Source organism: Tenrec ecaudatus, chromosome 13 (assembly GCF_050624435.1).
Source record: "Tenrec ecaudatus isolate mTenEca1 chromosome 13, mTenEca1.hap1, whole genome shotgun sequence".
Classification (NCBI taxonomy): Eukaryota; Metazoa; Chordata; class Mammalia; order Afrosoricida; family Tenrecidae; genus Tenrec; species Tenrec ecaudatus.
The window spans coordinates 115,830,767-115,851,147 of NC_134542.1; the positions used below are offsets into that span (position 1 = coordinate 115,830,767).

The window sequence follows — 20,381 nt, forward strand, 5'->3', positions numbered from 1 at the left end:
TTATCGCAGCTAGTTATAATATGTCTGAGCAGGACTTAGATCGAGATTCTAAGAGGTGAAAGGCATCCGTCTGAAAGCCCCTATGACAGCAGCACGACTGCTAAAACGGAAGCGAGAAGGAACATTACATTTATGGTGAAGCTTGGGGAGAGAATGATAAAAATCACAGATGCTTTACGAAATGTTTATCAGCCGATACTGCCCCTTACTCTCAACCCCTGGCAAACAAACAAACACTAATGGTTTACAAATAGACAACTCATTTTAAGTAGGGGTGAGATGACATTGAAGATGAAACCTACAAATGTAAGAATATGCTTAGAATGATGAGGGCAACAAAAGTACATATGCGCTGACACATGGATGGATGTATGGATTATGATAAGAATTGTATGCGCCCCCAATAAAATGATTAAAAAAATATGCTTCCTGAAAAAAAAAAAAAAACAAAAACTGACCCTCGGCGTGAGGTTCCCATGGGAGAGAAAGCGCGAACATCGAATGTACCTGTGGTGAGGACTGCGGGATATAGCCCTGTTGCTGGAGCCCAGGCTGGCTGAGAGGATGAGCTGAGGCCGCATAGCTGGCAGTCGGGACTGGTGGTTGCCCAGCTGGGAGGGGAGGCAGCGGTGGCGGCGGAGGAGGATGGTGCGGAGGGGCAGCTGTGACAATATAAGCAGACTGCTGTGGAGACTGGAGAACAACCGTGGACTGGAACATGGTGGGGTGCGAGTCAGAACCATCAGCAGATGATTGGCGGGCAAGGCTCATGTGGCTAAACTGAGACCCAAGGTTGTCCTGCTAAACAAGAGGAAGAGGTGGTGATGAGCAAGCGTTCTCTGCATGGACTACACTTATCACACAGTAAAAGACACGGGATGCATTTTGCAATGAGCAACAGTGATACATGTTATGCAAATTTTTGCTCTATAACAGATATGCTTTAATAAGAGAATTTCAAGCAAATGAAAACTATGGCAGGTAGACTGGGGCATTACAATGCTGCCATTATACATTAAAAAAACAACTAGCGGAAATGTATAGTATGCAAAACAAAAAGGGTGGTGGTGGTGTAACCATGTTTCCCATGAAAAAGAAAGCGTTCTATTTATTTAAATGAAGGTTAAAGGACATTACACCATCAGGAGATGGACATGAAATTGGACATTTTTATATTGTATAATGAACATTTCCTGAAAGTATTTTAAAGGCCAGGTAATGAGTAAAGTGAGGTACTAATTAGTCTTTACATAATCTCCCTCTTTCCTAGATTCAGGTTCTATGCATCTAATTGTTGTTCTTATCATACTATAACAATATAAGTGACTTATAGTCATTACATGAAGTACATTAAATCTACTCATTCCATCCTCCCTCTCAAATATAAATCCTTTTCTTCCCTGGTGTGTTCCAGTCTGTTCTGGAGGTGAGATGACATTAGACAAATGTAACCCAAACAAAAATTTCCTCCGGCTTTTGCTACTGATGTCCAGCCAAGGTTGGGTTATGGGTTATATGCCATCTGACCAGCACTTCTCGGACTCACCAACAGAGGACTTCATAGCTCATATTGGTCTAGAAAACACTAATTACAATGACAATACTGAGCTGTAATTCCCCTGATCCCAAGGAGTCAGAGATGGCAACGGATAGTCTATGAAGGGCTTCAACTTTTTTGTGGAAAATGGCATAGAAAGATAATGGATTTTCCAACAAACTTCCTGAAGTGCCTCTCTATCATTTTCTAAAAGGTCAACTTTGAAAAAAGTGACTTATAAAAATTGTAGCAATTGAGTTATCAGAGCAAAATGGAATGCCAAAAATTTCTAGCGTCTGCTGGGTATTGCTAAGGTTATAGAGAAGGAACTGAAAGGAGACACTTAATTTATGATGGAAAATATATGGTCTCTTTTCCCAAATGGTTGATCTGACAAAGTCCAGCCCCATTAGCCTAATTCAATGAACAGTTTCAAAAGGAAAACGGTATTTGCTAGCTGTGATACCAAGGCCAATTATTTATAAAAGAAACACCCAGCTGTATACCGTTGACGTCACCTTGGAAAGAGCGATTTTCTTCTTTCAATGATCTGCCTCTCGTCAAAACAACTTTTTGTTTCATTTTCTGGAAAATATTTTTGATTTTAATGCTGGCAACTTTTCACTATTTTCAGATCGGAAGTGAATAGTGAAAATTATTCAGAGCCAAGGCTAGCGAAGAATAAGGCCGCACCAACTCAAAGCTAAAAAAACCCTCTAGAATATTTCTAAATGTGTCAAGAAGGGCTTTCAGATTTAGCCTGTCATCTTAGAAAACAATTTCAAACTGTGATAGTGATAAATTCTGACTGACAGCATCACTAGGGGGAGTGAGCACGTTCTTCAGGACACTCATTTTAAGAGAAATTATCGAATACTTTACTTTGCTAGGCCTCGGGAGGAGGTCCTTGACACCAATGTCGCATATGCTCAGTAACTGTCTGAGGATGGCAACACTGCCAACATGAGGGAATGGCATGTCCGAGGCCTCCCTGAGAGTTCTAACGTGGGGCATCTGAGGTGTCTTTGGAAATAATACTGAGAGGAGACTGTACTTTGTGAGCGCCATGTGCCCTGAGCACTGGTGGTGCATCTACTGAACACTGGGCGCTGGGAGAAAATAGGAAGTGTGAACCCAGGTGAGCGCTTCTACCGTAAGATTGCCCAGACCTGTCCTCGGTGGGAAAAGGAGCCGATACAGCTCAGGACCACACTAGTCAATCTGGACATTATTTCAACATGAGGAAGCAAGAGCGTATTGGCGTTCAAATACTCATATAATGTCAACCAATGTGACCAATAATTTATGAGACAGGACAAATCATTTCTAGTGCAGGGCATAAACAGCTTTTTCCGTACTTATATACCCGGACTTAAAAAACGCACACACACAAGAGACCATGTGGTATTGATCACAGTCGTCAGCATTCGCCAGGCACTCGCTCGCAGAGCCATGCGGAGGGGAACAGAGGTATAGTACCACGGAGTATTGCTGGGTAGGTGAGACTGGCAGGAGCGGGGATGGGTAGGGGGCTGGAGAGTACGGAACAGGCTGTGAAGAGGACTGCAGAGGCCGCACAGGCTGAAGAATAACAGGGTGGCAAACAATATTAATGTCAGAATTCAATGAAAGAAAATACATACAATGACACAGCTTTTGTGGTAACAGCTTATACTGTAAATATTTATTCCTTCCCCGCCCCCCCCCCCACTCTATTAGGAGCTAATCCAGAGATCATATCTTTCCATAGTTCAATCACATCAAGTGGTATTGTACAATAGCTACCACAATCAGTTTCCTAACACCTTCTTCCTGTTTGAACTCTCTGGTCTCATTTCCCGTTTAACCCCCATCTCCACCATACCCGCCAGACCAGTGCTTCTCAACTTTCCTCATGCCGCAACCCTTTCATATAGTTTCTCGTGTGGTGGTGACCTCCAACCATAAAATTTATTTTCGTTGCTACCTCATAACTATAATTTTGCTACTGTTATGAATTAGGCAACCCCTGTGAAAGGGTCGTTCGGCCCCCAAAGGGGTCACGACACGCAGGTTGAGAACCGCTGTGCCATACTATAATTAATAAAGTTATCTTAAAAACCACAGACGAAATAGTAAAAACAATACTAAATGAAGAAACTCTATTGAAGAAGCTCTCTGTAATCACTGAGAGCATAATGATGGCTAAATTTGTCATATAATTGTAAGGGTTTTTAAAGATAGAAGTATTTATTATGGAGTAATTAAAACAGCTAACTTAGGGCTCTCAAGTACTGTGACGTAAACGTGACTCCTGAGTCGAGTCAGTAAAAGCTAAGGGAATTATCCTTACTTCTCGCTTTTATGAAGGGCTGGCTGCCTATACAACATCAAACCATAGGCACCCAGACATATTTGGCCTATGGCTCTCTTTTCAGGCCAAAAACCAAAGCAGAAAACTGAAACAAAACAAGCACCCGGTGTCCTCCTCGAGCCCACACACCAGAATAAAGTGCAGGTATCTGCTTTGGCAGGCCCCCAGGAGCGTTCCAGTGTCGCTGCCACACCCCACCCTGCCCGCTCTGCCTGCAGCTTCCCTCTCACGTTGGTAAACAGTGCACTGAACAATAATGAAAAATTTCAGTCATTTTCAGTACCAAACAGTATTGAACTCAGGCATTATATTTGTCAGTAACTCTATCCATATGATAAGGCACGCCTAAATACTCATTGGAGACCAAAGTTCTTAAATTTTGGCAATTTTCTAAGACAAATGTACTGTGGATCCCATTAAGAATAAAAATCTATAAAGTATCACAGACACACATATGTAAACACACACAGGCGCATCTCTCTTTGATGTAGGAAGATTAAATACAGTCTGCTTGAAAATAAATACTTGTGCTAAATATTTGAAACAGTGAAAATCTTTTTCATTTCAGGGAATAACATGTTTTAAGTTCTTGGGGGCACTCAAAAATTAGGTGTCTTAAAAAATGAAAGCTGCTGCAATCATGTCTATATTGTGAAATCGGCTGGGTTTCCACTCACACCGATTTGATCCCCCAATCTTTCATCGACACCATGGATTACAATACACCACTGGCCGAGAGCCTGGCATATGCCATGCTAGCAAGGCGATCTGGCTGAGGAAGGAAGGGAACGTGACCTGTAGGCACCCACCTCAGAAAGGGGTGGAGGAACCCCCGCAAAAAGGCTGTGACAAAAAGGCTCACTTTTGGTTACAACGCATAGCTATCTGTATACCATCCTTCTAGATAGCATCTTTAAATAGAATGCATCAAAATGCAAAACTCATAAGACTGTTAGGGCATCATTTATATAACGTGACAATATTAAGGCCCCCTAAAATGTCTAATGATTTGAACTTTCATTTGAAAATCACCACAGTGGTTTATAACGATTGAAACAAACCTCGTGCCTGGAAATAAAGGCGGCAGCACTTCCTGCAGTGCCCGAGTACAGTCGTGCTACAGGGACCTTCTCACTGCCACCGAGTGGCATGCTGACCCTGGAGGACTTCCCAGGCGGAACACTTTCTGGGAGCACGCTGCAGCCTTTTGTCCTCCCTCGAAGGAGCTGGTGGCTTTGAATGACTTGCAACCAGGCAAGATGTGCCATTAGCCTAACAACCATTGGGACAGACCTTTCTTCTAGACCCCGCAACCACGGAAATGCCTACTGCCTACTGGGGGGTAAAAGAGAAGTACTGCTCCCAACAGGGTCGTGTGCCCTCAAGAAAACTGGGATAGAAAACAAGTCTGCTCACAGGGGCATTCTGATACTACTGACACATTAAAAAGCCCTAGCACCCCTTTTCCTCTGGCGGCCTCAGAATACAGTCTCCCTAAAAGAGCTCCTTCCACAGTGTGAGAGTGTCGACGTACTGCAGCTTGTCCCAGGCTGAGCAAACCGCAGCATCATCGGAACTCTCATGGATATTATTTTGGAGAGTATAAAACTGCCCTCGAGCACCATGTACTCCTTATTGTCTCTTTCCTTATTGATTCTCTGGAACGTTTGGGCAACACGGAAAAATTAGTGAGGGCGTTTTGTGCATACCCCAAGACTTCCAGTCTCACTAAGCCATCTGTTTTATTAACTTAAACTGATTTCATCTTTATTTTGAACCACCTCATTTATAAATGAAGGCAAGTTACTTCTTTTATATATATATATATTTTATTGGAGCTCATGCAAGTTGCTTCTAAGATGTAATCAATCAGAAAACATATGAGGGGGCTTCAGTGAGGTTTGTGCAAAAACAGAATCACAAGATAATGGAAGTTTCCCAAAAACGTTTAAAAAGACTCCTCATGCAACTATAGCTCAGTCTTCTGAATTTTGTGAAGCTACCACAAGCTAACACTACCTACACCAAATTGGAGGAAAAGGAAACAAAATAAAACTAGTCCCATAAAGCCATCTGGTTACATGAATAAAGTATTGCTTAGGCAACTACGTGGCAGCAAAATTTAGAGCAAGCTCTTCTGGATCTCTGGACCATATTGGATGAAGTAACGGCAGAGAAGGCCCTTCACAGAGTCCAAGGTAGAACTGAGCTCTTGATCCGAAAATGAGGGGAGGAGGGCGGGAGCGCAGGAAGAGTTTTAGGCAGTCTCCTAACTCACTTGTAGTCTTAGCAGGGCACTGAAAACCTCTATGTCCTTTTACTTTAAATAAACAATCTGTCTTGCCGTGAAAGAGTCTTCATTGACAGAGGTACACTCATTTTCATGCCTTTCACAATATATGGCAAGTTTATAAGGTTGCTTATGCGTTCTTCAGCTCCACAATACAAAGAAACATTCTAACTTGTGAGTAAAACTAATGAAATTTCTCCAGTTCAAATATTAGCATATTCAGTTCATTAAGAAATCACTGGGCATATTTTACCCAGTAGCATATCTAATTTTACGAGGAACAACTTGTGTTAAACTGCCTTTGAGATGTTAGCCAGTCATTGGACTAAAGGCTCAAGATTTTACACAGATATAACCAAACTCTCCCAGGATGGGTACCAACTCTTTGGAGGAAATAGTGAATGTGAAAATGTATGTTTGAACTCTCTATATTTATAGAAGTTCAAGATATTATTAAGAGTACTTTTTGTGGATTCTAACCTGTAGACTCTCTCGCTCTCTCTCAGGAGTCTGATGGTGGAGCGTGCCCTGCAGAATCGGTGCAACTGCTTGGTTTGCTGAATGCTCACACAACCCACTGTGCTTGCTGAAACAATGAGCAACCTTAGTTTTGCTTTATCCTTCCTCTACTTCTTGTTGTGGTGAAACAGGGATAAATACATACCAAATGGGGCCACAAAACAAAAAAAGTCTAATGTCCCTTTTCCCAATGCAATTCAGTATTCATTAGTTAGAATGCCCTGGAAATTAACTTCCCTTCCTGTGAGGACATCACTGGTAGCACAATGGTAGCTCTCTGAGAGATGTTTATTGGGCAATCTTAATTATAACTAGTGAATTTAGTCCCAAACATGCAAAGGCAGGTGAACTTAGCATTATGTAATGGTGGCTATGTGCACCTGTGAGAAAATCTGATTGGCTGCTTGTTGCTGAGGTGGTGGGGGCGGCAGAGGTGGCTGTGGAGGTCCAGGCACTTGGGTTCGGATTGGTTGCTGAGTCATAGGAGGATTGTACACAACTGGACTCCCATCTGGGTTTATGAAGGGCTGACCTGAAAAATTTTAAAAGGAGGGAAAAAAATCGTTTGCACCAGAGATGGATAAGTAAATAGGTCATTCTATTAAACATTTATAATACATGCCCAAATCCCTTATTCACAATTCCGAAATCCCTAACACTCAGAACCAAACGGTTTTTTTTTTTGAAAACAGAATTTTTCTCTTTTTATTGGCCTATTTTAAAAAAATCATTTTATTGGGGCTCATACAACTCTTATCACAATCCATCCATACATACATCAATTGAGTAAAGCATCCATATACATTCGTTGCCCTCATCATTCCCAAAATCCGCCTTCTGCTTGGGTTCCTGGAATCAGCTCATTTTCATTGTTTCCCTTCCCCTCGAGAACCAAACGATCTTAAGCCGATCTGATCTAAGGTATTAATAGCCATCAATTTTCAAAGAGTAAATTTTAAAATGTTTGCTTGTAGCGTTTGCTCCCAGATCAGACTGACAGGATTGTGTAATATACAAGGTTTGCCTAAATATGATGACTTGAATTGTGAAATGCATTTTACCCAAAGGATTGATAGCACCATTATACATTTCAATTTAAAGAGAAAAATAAATGACTTGCAATTCTGAAACATTATTATTTTCTACTTAGGCGGCAGAAAACATCCCACTCATGGGCTACTTGCAAATATTAAAAAGAATGAGAACCGGGTGAAATGAAAACGGAAGCCACAATGCTGAATTATGAACTTGATGGCAGTGCCCGTCTTTTTAATTTCCCAAGTTTCTCATAATTTCCTTTTAATTCTAAATAATTTTATAAAATAAATATTTAAAAGCTGAGCTTGGTTTGTAGGTAAGAGATAAAAGAGAAAACTGGGTGCTGATTTTCAGAATTTTTTCTTATTTTAACTAACTACTGGGATGAGCGATGCATATTTGAAGTAACTTAGTAACATAATTTATACTCTTTTATACACCTCCATTCCAAGCATTTTTTAAAATTATGAAGAGCAACCCTTTTGATTAAAGAAAAATAACTCACAAACACCCATCAGAGAAATACAAATCCCCTATAATCGAATTGCTAACATTTTGGACATTTTCTTCCACTTTTTTCCCAATGCGGAAATATATCCAAAGATCGGTGCTTTTACTTATTGTAAAAAGAGCCATAAAAAGAAAAGACAATGCGAAATAATTGTCCACTGACTCTGGCACCCATCTAGAGTAGCGAGAATAAAGCTGAGGAGCACACTGCTATTTGGCTGAGTAATGGTTTCGTACAAACATTCTTTCTTCTCTGGCAAGCTTGCTATTTTTTCTCTGAGAAAAGTTAAGACATAGGTGGGAAGGAAGACTCTGTTGTTGGGTTCCTGAGTCAGTTTTGACTCAGAGCCACCCCTTGTGACAGAGAAGAAACTCCCCAAAGGGGTTTTAAGGCTGTCCTTTTGGTGGCACAGTAGGTAAGTACTCAGTTGTTGGCTGACAGGCTGGTGTTTCAAGCCTGCCAACCCATGTCCAAGAAGTAGGTGTGGCGATCGGATTCTGGCCCTGGAAACCCTACGGGGCAGTTCCATTCTGTTATCGCGGGCCACCAGGAGCCGGGATCAACTGGATGGCGATGGGTGTGGCTGGGAAGCCATCTTTGGGAGAGCAGATCGTCACTGGGTGTTTCTGGGTGAGTGGCCCAGTGCTGAGGCACCTCTGTGGTTGCCACGCAGGAAGCCCTTCAAAGTCAAACTCGTTCTTGAATCAGTTTAGACCATATGCTATGGATGACTGAAACAGGTTATCTGCTCACTTTGAATAATTGTGAGGTTAAGAGGGGAAAAAAGGTACAGCGGATTTGAAAGAAATGTTAAAAGTAATTCAAAGGCTTCCTGAAAAAAGGTAGCTAGGCGATGGGCGTCCTCAATAGTGAAAGGGAAAACCCAAACTCCAAAGCGGTCACTTTGGGTTCATGTAAAATTGAGAAAGCCATTCAACCTAAGGCTGATCACCTCCTCTCTTTCTACTCCACAGACTTTTTCACAATCAAGAATGGATCAGCTAATCATTTACAAAAGGGAAATAGCAGGGAATGAAATAGTAAGTCATTAAGCCACCTTAAAGACAGCTCCAAAAAACCGGCTGTTTAGTAATACAATAGATCTAAAGGGCAAGATAATTGTTAACAAACAAAAAAAGCCCTCCAAAACAAAAAGTTACTTATGCCAATTTATTTCTTATAATGGAAACTATTGTTGAAATAGTGTATCTTAAAAGGAGATAGGAATGAGCCCTAAAGGTACTGCAGAGAGGCTTGGTTTTTCCTTATTACTAACGAAAGGAAACGCTCTCTGAGACCGTGGTACTCAAACTCCCTTCCCTGCAAAGTCAGTGCTTGCCCAGGCTGCGACTGTTCATGGAGCAGAAAGGCCAGTCTTGCACTCCACTGACGGGGCTTTCTCACCGCAGCCCAACTCGTCACCCACACACCACTGAGCTCGAGACATTTGTATATTTTTTAAGGAGGTTATCAAAATATCTAGGGTGATTATCTTACACCAAATCATTGGGCTACATTATTTTGAATAAGGAGGAGAACTTCTAGGGATCTTTAAAAATATTGGCTTATCTCTATAAAAATCCTTTTTGCCAGTTTACAGTGAAATAGGTGAAGGTTGCTGTTTCTTGCTGAGGCTCACTCAGTGTGTCCTCATCTATAAAAAAAGGGGGGGGGGGTCATTTTCATACGGTTCTTATAAAGATCCAAACCTTCACATTTAAAGCCGCTCACATAGCATATGGCTTACAGTGAATGCTTAGAGAATGTAAATTACTATTAGCTCACTGCAAAGAATAAGAACATGCAAGTGACTCCCCCTTTCCCTTTACTCATGATATGATTTTTTTTCTTCCAGTTTTTCCTCAGCAAAAAACAATGACTATATTCAGAAGAGTAATTAATGGTAGTTTGCCCCCACTTTGTTATCCAGTAACGAAGGGCTTGCTGCTTCTTCCGAAAATTGCTCTCTCTCCCTTGGACAAAAGACAAAACCCCCAAACAAAACAGTAGCCAGATTGCACCCAGCGAGTGCGCTGTGTCAAGTACAGCTCTGCCCCATAATAGAAAAATGATTTTCAGGTCGCTGAAGTGCTTTCCTCAGTGCTCTAGGGAAACCAGTCAGCCCTTCACGGAAAAGCAAAAGCTAACAGCACACACAACAGACACACATTTGATAAGCATTCTTTCATTGTCAGATAACGGATGCTATCTCAAGTGACATAACCAACACCTTTGGGTACCAACCTGTTTGCGGGTTGATCAGAATACTGCCAGGTGGTATGCCTGCCGCTTCCAAGGGAAGCAAAAAGAAGCTAGCACTAGGAGCTGCGACTTGCCCGCTTAGGCCACCGTCAAAGGAAAGAGAGCTATGAGTGCTGACAGTTGGATAGACGACAGGCGCGCCATGAGAAGACTGGCTGAGAGCTGAACGTGGAAGAGGCTGCTGGATGTGAGAAAGAGAGCCCGTAGATGACCCTACACTACCAGAAGACTCAGAACCTACGGAGGAGCAATGAAAACGGATTTTGTAAACCTTACAGTAAAAATGCAGCAGGTTTTAAAAACATAACAGCAAAATTTACATTGCATGCAGTTACCACATGAAAGCCTGGTTTACTGTGGAAAGTTACTTCCCTCCCCTCGCCCCCCTGAACAAGTTACTCTATAGCAAACGGGTGACATGGTGGTTGGAGAACTCATACCAAAAGTGTGCAATTTATCATTACCGCTAGCAGCAGTCACCAAAAAAGCACAATACCCATGTTCCCAAAAGGACAAAGTTCTGTACAGTTCACCTAGGAATATACAGATTATAATTCCCTCCCCCAGGGTTAAGAATTTAGCACACCCAAATGCTCCAAACCTAGACTAGCGAAAGATTAAGAGCAGTGTAGGAAATAGTGGAAATGATAAATTCCCTATTGTGAGAAACACGGGTTACCGGATAATTTCTCCTCTCAGCTTCAGTCAGCTTCTGACTTTTATCAGGTGACGAAGGTAACATGAAGATAGTCCATGTACTTATATTAGTCTTAGCTTAAATTTTATCCTTTCCCTGCACTTAATAAACAAACTCACCAAAAAATTCTTTCACGGATTGATCTACCACGTCATTGTCTACCAGCAGAGGCTGAGAATGCCACTGGCTTGCAGCCCCATGGCTACAGGCGGACAATGGACAATGAAGAGAAATGGGTCACGCACATAGATAATTAGCTTCTAAATAGCGAGTTACCCTGGGGATGGAGTCTTAATCTTTAAAGACAAAAATCAACACATGAAATACACCGAGACTATCTTCTAAGAATAACTTTAATTTTTAATTGTGCCAAAATTACTACTGACAGAACGTTATATACTTATCTTAGGCACTGAGGGGAAAAAAAGAGGTAATTTCCCATTTGTGAAGGGTTAGATAATATTCTTTTTATCTCTAAAGATAATACAGAATATAAAGAGGTAATATTCCTAAAATGTCTTAAATCAGGAATGCATCTAAGTGGCTTTTTCGTGATACGAGTAGCTAGTGGTCATGACGAACATATGCTGTGGTACATAGAACCCTCTTATATTCAGAGAATTTACTTATCATTAAACATTGTATCACACAAAGCTCTTTGTCATACCCATATTGTGAGTTAAAAAGGTGCAATTCATAAGCCTTAGGAACTCAGAGCAATAACGATTATCCAGGTATTATTAAAAAAGTACTTCCCATCAAATGTAAATCTCTACCTTCTATACTAATGTGAACATTCCGGACGTCAACCTCAAACAGGCTACGGAGAGAGGCGCATTTCTTCTGACTTTCATGGTAGATGAGGTCAACTTTGCCAGCATTGAGGCCAGTTAATGAGAGAAACATCTTGTGAGCCAATGTCCTCTAAAAACAATGGGTCCTGGAGAATGAGGGGGTGACGGCAATGGCCAGTCACTTATAATAATCACAGCATATTCTCTCTTGGGCTTTTAAGTTCCTCAAAAACCTCTCTGAGGTTTTATTCATTTTTTGAATGGCAAATGGACTTAATCATGGGGGGAGGGGTGAGCATGTAATCATCAAAGCATTAATTGGGAAATAATTTTATTTTCCTAAGTGAGAACACACACTGCCCTTGCCCCACTGCTGCTCTGGTAGGGTCCCTATTGTTCCCTCAAGTCTCTATTGTTATACAAGTCATACACTACATTGTCCTCACTGGCTCTTTATCAAGCAGAGACTTTTTGATTCTTCTATAGAACAGTGAGAGAAATAAGCAACTTCCAGCCACCTTTGGGTACTCACATAAGAGATGGCATTTCACCCACCCAACCTTAGTTTGCTGCATGAGAGATGAATTTGTATTTCCACTGATGCCTGTTAATCTGTCTCCAGAATAAAGAATGAATCCTAATGGCCAATAACTCCTGAGGTACTCTGGGGGAAGCTCAGGACACCATAGGTACAAATTTTGCATTTTAGGATCATTAAAAGTCATATGCTTAAAAAAAAAAAAGTGAGTGCACAGTTCAATACCTGTTTTTGAAAGCCTGCCTATGCTCTTGCTGCTTCCAGAACTATCACCTCTTGTTAGGACTGAAATCCCACTGAAGCTGCTGGCTTTGGTGACAGCAGGCTTTAGGTTGCGGAGAGAGCTGTCGGAATCCGTGCTGCTCCAGGGCCTTGGCTCTGAGTACTTCAGCTCGTTCTCTGTGCTGCTGCTGTGATGGCTATTGGTCGATCTCCCTGACGCATCTTTCTTAACCCTGTCATTGAGGAACAACACATTGAAAAGCTAGCAGGTGGGTGGGTGGGGAAGAAAGTATAAAGAAGAAATGCTTCAATTTTTCAAGACTGTGTTGAAAACAAGCTTCTAATACCTAAATATCTGGCGCCTCTGCTGAGTACTACTAGCATCTTCATCTTGGATTCTGTTGGCATTTTAATAAGACATTTTAATTTTTATCACCGTCCGTCAGCGAGTTATCAGAACAAATGTTAAAAATCCCCTCACCTTTTGTCAATATAATTCTCTTGGGAACACAGGGACTAGAAGAGAGAAGAGTGATAAAAAGGTGAGCTTTTAGCAACTATTATTTGCCATCTGTAAACCAATGGCAAGCTACATCAACCAACATATTTCATCATCTCTAAAAGGCATGTACTCTTCAGAAACAAAAACTAAGAAAGAAACACAAAAACCCTAAAGCATCCAGATGATCAGAGTACACAAATGAATGGCCAGGAGAGCTTTGTTTGGACTGGAGGTGCTGCTGGCTTCTAACAGAGACGCATCTCGAAGCCCTTCACTTTGTGATCCAAATTAATGTGACGTTCGAAGACTCTCTCCTTTCAACAAGTAAATCCATTTTCCTTATCATATGTTCAAGTCATCACCAGTCTGCGGATTCCATTCCATTCACTCCACAAATATTTGAACACTGTGCTTTGGCTGTGGACACAGCTAGGGAACAAGCAGCCATGCCTTAATGGAGCACAGAGTCAAACTATTCTAGTGTTATTGACACAGGGCAGCCAACCCCTATTTCTGTTAGGATTCTCCTAACACTCTTCTGGCTACCATTATTTGCCTATTTCATCTATTTAAAAAAAATCATTTTATTGGGGGCTCATACAACTCGTATCACAATCCATACACACATCTATTGTGTCAAGCACATTTGTTGCCATCATCACTCTAAAAACATTTGCTTTCTGCTTGAGCCCTTGGCATCAGCTCTTCATTTTTCACTTCATCTATTTGTATACAATGGGAAGTCAGAACAATCCCTCTAAAATGCAAAATCTACTCATGCCTCTTCCCTCCCTAATGGCTCCCTAAGGGTCTGGCACAGGGCTCGGCCACCTACAGTGAGCCACCTGTTTTTGTACATAGAGTTTGATTAGAACATGGTTAGACCCGTTTGGTTACACAGTTTTGTTGTTTTTAAGTTACACAGTTCTATGGCTGCTTTCAGACCAACAAGGTAGAGTGAGTAGCTGCAGTAGAAATTTTGGGTTGCAAAGTTCAAAATATTTGCCACCTGGCCTTCACAGAAACAGTGTGTCAACGCCTGCTGCAGCCACCTCACTGGACTTTCAGGGCCGAGTCACCTGGTCCCTAATCACGTCTCTGATCTATACCCTTTGCTCACTTTCCGTGCTAGAATCAAGCTATTCTAAGTCCGACAGTTCTTCAAATGGGTCATTTACGTTTTTTACCTCTGCAGCCACTGTCCTTCTCGAACGCCTTCACTTCTCTAGGTCTTCTCCTGGAGCTAGCTCTTGGTCAACCCACTTCTGCAGTGCCTCTTTGCCATGCCCCATCATTTGCAGCTCTTCTCTGCACTGTCCCTTCTTCTTCCCTCATGCCCCCAGTAATCATGGATGCTACCCTACTGCCACCACCTGGCTACTTATCAAGGGTAGAACTCTTGTCTTTTCTATAAAGTAGTGATAGGAATGTTCTAACAGAGCAAATGTTTGCTCTGAGGTCAGCAAACCTGGACTGGAAGCTAACTCTGCCATCTTCTACCCACATTGTCTTTCACTAGTTACTTAGCCTCCTGAAAAACAGAGACAGGAAAAGAATCTGCCCTGGAACGTTACTTTGGGGATAAATTATGCCCATCTGTGGTAATGTTCTTTAGTGTCCAACACGGGACTGGAATGAATGAATGCTATACATTCTGAAGTGATGGTCTACATTTTAATTGCTATTTAGTCTGTGATTAACATGGAGGAAATATCGACCTGGCAATGTTAATGCCCATTAAATACATTTGTAAGTACTTGAATAATATCTAGTATTCCAAAGAACCCTGGTAAAACCAAACTAATTCTGTTCTCTTCTGGGACACACCCCAAAGAATTACATTTGAAAGACCTCTTTTGTATAATCAGTTATAAAGTACGAACCAAACATTATTCCGAAAAAAACCAACTAACTTTATTTTAAAAGGAAAAAAAAACCCAAGTTACTTTGTAAGGTTAAGTCCAATAACTAAGGAGAGTTTAGAGTATATGATCTGGGGGACAGTAACTAATGTTCCAAAAATCTTAAGATTGTTGGAAATTTTGGGGGGCGGGGAGAATAACAGACTCCATGCTCAGCCCAATATCCTTCCAATGACTCCTGTAGCAGATGTTCAACTTTGTTAAATGTTATTTAACTATCACAATGTAGCATTTTGAAAACTACTCAAAAATTTATATAACCAAGACACCTCAAATTTTCTAAAAGCAATCCTTTAAGTAATAAGTCTGGCTCAAAAGAAATGTGACCCATTAATTGCAGAGTGGGGTCCTACAATGAACCTATAACAAATTCTAACACGAAAACCTACATATAACTTAGTACATACATCTTGGGAAAATATTCGGTCTCTAGCTCTCTGATACTCTTCTTCTCTTTCTTCTATAGATTTGCTTCTTCTGTCATCTTTCAATCGGATTCTCATCTAGAGAAAAGAGAACCATGAAATCTGCAGAAAGTGAGTGACTAGTATAGTATTGTATCTACAAAGATGATCTAATTGCTCTAGGTTACCTGGTTATCATCTCTGTCAAAGCTAGAGTTATCTCGCTTGAGGATGTAGCGTTTCTGAAAGTCTTCACTTTTATCATCCTTAATATGTTCGTTGAATTTCTGATCAGGTCTAAAAGAGCCCAAAGGAACGAAAAAGATCAGAAACAACATTTATGGGAAATGTACACATAACAGTTGTTTCATAAAAAATAACGAGTTACAATTTGCTAGTGAGATAAATATAATTAATGCTATCTCATTAACCCCTAAATGTGTACATAGGGTTGCTCATTTCACCACCCCACAATCTATTTGTGACACAAAATCAAATATGGTACTAGGCTCTTGCATCAGACTGCTAGGGTTCAAAAATTCAGTTGTGCCACTTATTTGCTTTGGGATTCACATGTATCGCTTAATTTTCCAAATCTCCAGTTTACTCACTTACAAAATGGGAATTATAATGTGCCTTAAGAAGGTTGTTTGGAAGAGGAAATAAATCAATACACGCACAGTACTTCCAATAGTAAAGACTCAGTAGAATGTTCTCATTATGCATACTGAGAAAACTGAGTTTCCAGTGGTACAGCAACTCTACCAGCTCATAGGCAATTCCATGGCCGAGTTATGGGAGCTCAGGTCTCTCATACTCCAAGTCTCTGCTCACTGCTCCTCTAAATCTACATCTATGAGAAAAATCCCAGTGTAAAGATGTACAGTGTATATCTCATACATCTATGGCTGCTGCTTTGGCATTATGTATTGAAAGTAATAAAATGTTTTGTAATTCAAAGTAATAAAATGTGAAACTAGTTGAAATGCATGTAAGTTGTCCATAATTCTCAATTCTTTCGGAGTAAAGCTTAGTTCTATATAGTAGGTTATAAAAGTGAAATTTGTTGTTGTTGGTTAATGTTGTGACCTGAAGTACTGATTATGGAATCTTAATAATATACTTTTATAGCTCATTGACCTTTCCTCTTTGTTGCAAGTTCCCCTGAGAGCCAGAAGACAGATTACAAGGTTGGAGACCTTGGAATGTTACCAGTATATAAAATTTCATCTCCTAATATACAGACTGTTCAACAAATTCATTCATTTTTTTTGAAGAGTATAACTGTCCTTTTGAGCTTTTATTTGTTCAAACTCATTCTTTTAACACTCCTGTGACTTTATATTAATTATCCTGTTGTGGAAGCGTTTTTTAAAAATATATGTTGTATAAAAATATACTTAGAGACGATAAGGGTTTCTAATGGAAGCCTTCAAAGTTTGGGCTGTTAACTGCGAAGGCAACAGTTCAAAACCACCAGCCACTCCTTGGCAGGAAGTTGAGGCGTCCTCCTCCCAGAGAGACGTACTGCCTCGGAGTCCTGAAAAGCCAGTTCTACTCTGTCCTACAGGGCTCTGTATCTCAAAATCGACTCCGCTAGTTTAAATAGATGTAAGCCCAAAGTAGAGTTTCAGAACCAAATAGGTTGGGTGTTAACAATTTCAGCACACCAAGACCAGGTATTTCTTTCTTTTTTTTTTTTTAAACATTTTATTAGGGACTCATACAACTCTTATCACAACCCATACATACATCAATTGTGTAAAGCACATCTGTACATTCTTTGCCCTCATCATTTTCAAAGCATTTGCTCTCCACTTAAGCTCTTTGCATCAGGTCCTCTTTTTCCCTCCCTCCCCGCTCCCTCCTCCCTCATGAGCCCTAGATAATTTATAAATTATTATTTTGTCAAATCTTGTCCTGTCCGACGTCTCCCTTCACCCCTTTTTCTGTTGTCCGTCCCCCAGGGAGGAGGTCACATGGTATTTCATTATATATACATTCCAGGTATTTCATCTCACACACACACACACACACACACACGCACACACACACACACACACACACTCTCTCTCTCTCCACGTCACATTTCTGAGTATTTGTTTTAAGCCAGTGAATTTTTAATTGAGCACGATGCCTGCCTCCTGCCAAATTATACAAATGAATTTTAAAAGGAGACTTAGCTAAGCAAGGCAAAGCAATCACTATTTTAAAATAGATCAGTGAAATGGAGCATATCTCCATAAAAAAGCTGTACACAGAAGTAAACGAGGGAGGAAGTGAGACTAAAAGGAAAAAAAGGTAAAGCAAACTTTGTGACCAAATGATGAGGCAGTCTTTTTCAAGAGTTGAAAAGGTGCTCTCTTTAATTCTGATAATGGAGAGAGATTATTTTTGGACACACACTTGCACAGCTGATTGTTTATTTGCTATGTCTGTTTCTGTTCAAAGACACATTTTCTCCGTCAAGGCATTTGTACCCGAGTGAGGGATGCTTTTCCAAAGCGAACGACACAATTTAACTGGGGGCCTGGTGACTTCCCTAAGAGCAGCTGGATTCCCATACCACGTGGCATTAGCAGGCATTTCAGCTAACCTCAAGACTGTCTTACCTCTTTGTTTTACAGATGCCTGAATTTACTGCCCTGCAACCGCCAACTCCCCGCTCCATTGAGACAGCCCAGTGGACACTGGGTTGTTGACATCCACAAAACCACTGGTTCAAGGCTGGAGCGGGTAATCTGCCTATGAGGAAAAGGCAAGTTTGTTTTTATTCAGCGTGGAGCAGATCTCTACGGTTTTCCGAGTCACAGCCTTGTTTATATTCCAGGTGATAGAAAATACGAATACAGTGTAACTTCAATGATCTGAAATGTCAGTTATCATCATGATATGGACCCATTCTTCCTTCAGTACACCACAGCATCTCTCATGAGCTGAATTCTGGATTATCAAGGAGAACCCTAAAACTTTCTGGTATCATTTTCAGCATTCAAATTACTGATGTTACACTGTATTGAAAACCTTAGAGAGTCACCAGTCAAAATGCTAGTCAAAATGCCTGCTAATGTTCATGTGCTTGGGTATCCAGCAGCTTTGAGCAATGGTGAAAGGTGTTGGTTAAATGATTGAGTTCCAGTCTCCTTCAGCTCAGCTCACATCTTTTTTTTTTCTTCAATTTTTCTTTTTTTTATTTTAACAATTTATTGGGGCTGTCAGCTCACATCTTAATGGTAACTCAGCTCTACATTAGCCATGATGTAAACAATCTGGAAAAAGGCCACAGTATCCATTGACGAGCATACTTTAAGAAGACTAAGGAAGAGATGGATGAAATGAAAGCGGTCTACACTTATTGGTAATATTTTTCACAGACACTTACTTACGTTAATTCGCTTTTAGTTGTTGGAATAGACACTTACAAATACTAGGTTCCATACATCTATCTATTTATTGACAAAAGACTATTAGAAAAGGCGGGGAGGGAACCCTGGTTTAGGTCCAGCAAGCAATATGGCTAATATAAAGGTAAAGGCCATTAGTAACAGAAGAGACATAAATTAATATTTAAATTAACTGGTATACAGACAAGCCTTCCAAGACAAGTCTGGCTGTAGGGAAGGCAGAGAAGTGCAAAGTATTATTAATGGCATCTGAAGTGTATGACTGCTAATTACTACATACCACTGCTCTCATATGTGAAAATGATAAAGGGTTTTAAAAAATAAATCACTTTATTGGGGGCTCTTACAGCTCTTATAACAATCCATACATCAATTATATCAAGCACCCTTGTACATATGTTGCCATCATCATTTTCAAACCATTTTCTTTCTACTTGAGCCCTTGGTATCAGCTCCTGTTTTTTCCATTCCCTCCCCGCCCCACTCCCTCACAAACTCTTGATAAATAATTTTCATATTTTACACCATCTGTTGTCCCTTCATCCACATTTCTGTTCTTCATTCCCCCTTGGGGTGGGGCGGGGGTGTGTTATATGTCGATCATTGTGATGGGTTCCCCCTGCCTCCCCCTTAAAGAAAAGTTATTTTAGAGAGGCGGGTCACCATGGCAGTACAGATTTTAGCTGTCTCAACTAGCAGCCTCAGGAGTAACCTTACAAATAAGCACAAGCAGTGGCTATACAAACTCGTTACCATTTATGGAGGCCTTTGCATTGAGGCTTCTGCTCTCAGATACTGGTCCTGACGGCCTATTTCACCAACACTTCACAGCCATTACTTTGTAAAAGGAAAGGGCTCTTCCTAGCTCTGTGAGAAATGTCCTCAGCAAACTGCCCACTGCACAGGAAGCGATACGGCACGACAGATAATACTGTGTTAGCCCGTCCACCAACCTTCTGGAGATTTGTGGGAGGGAAGGTGCAAAAAACAGGAGGGAATAATGGCAAATTGATAGATGATTAGCTAAATGAGACCACATTTGTCAGGAGACTGGCTGTAGCTTTTTAAAAATCTCATTAATACAAAACAACAACAACCACCCCCCAAACCCATACAAGAATAGCTATCAGACACCACTGATACCATGCCTTCTTTCTGAGTTAAAACAAACAAGAAGCCACTGGCCTCAGTCCTCTCTCTCTCTCTTGAGTGCAGACAAGAACAGTATATTCCTAGTGAGCTACGTGTATTTTCTGGTTGTATCACATCAGGCTATGTCCAAGTTTAATACGGTTGCTTAGGCCTATGGAGAACTTCAATGGAAAGTATAGAAAGACAACGTATCATCATCCAGACATAAAACATGTGCCTGCATCTCTTGACACTTA

At 40.9% G+C, this 20,381-nt stretch overlaps 1 protein-coding gene across 10 annotated transcripts in view; it reads right to left on the reverse strand.

The window, feature by feature from the left end:
- The window catches only part of R3HDM1 (R3H domain containing 1), a 197,251-nt gene that overhangs the window by 64,772 nt on the left and 112,098 nt on the right, over window positions 1-20,381 (reverse strand). For 4 of the 10 annotated variants that reach the window (XM_075530052.1, XM_075530050.1, XM_075530048.1 and 1 more), the window contains 9 exons: window positions 15,778-15,886; window positions 15,593-15,688; window positions 13,243-13,277; window positions 13,109-13,159; window positions 12,765-12,994; window positions 10,493-10,747; window positions 7,080-7,231; window positions 3,017-3,118; window positions 508-801 (listed from right to left, as the gene is read on the reverse strand). In XM_075530052.1, coding sequence (XP_075386167.1) covers window positions 508-801; window positions 3,017-3,118; window positions 7,080-7,231; window positions 10,493-10,747; window positions 12,765-12,994; window positions 13,109-13,159; window positions 13,243-13,277; window positions 15,593-15,688; window positions 15,778-15,886 — 1,324 coding nt within the window. The remainder of the gene's footprint in view (window positions 1-507; window positions 802-3,016; window positions 3,119-7,079; window positions 7,232-10,492; window positions 10,748-12,764; window positions 12,995-13,108; window positions 13,160-13,242; window positions 13,278-15,592; window positions 15,689-15,777; window positions 15,887-20,381) is intronic. The other 6 variants (XM_075530043.1, XM_075530044.1, XM_075530049.1 and 3 more) reach the window with 6 other exon arrangements.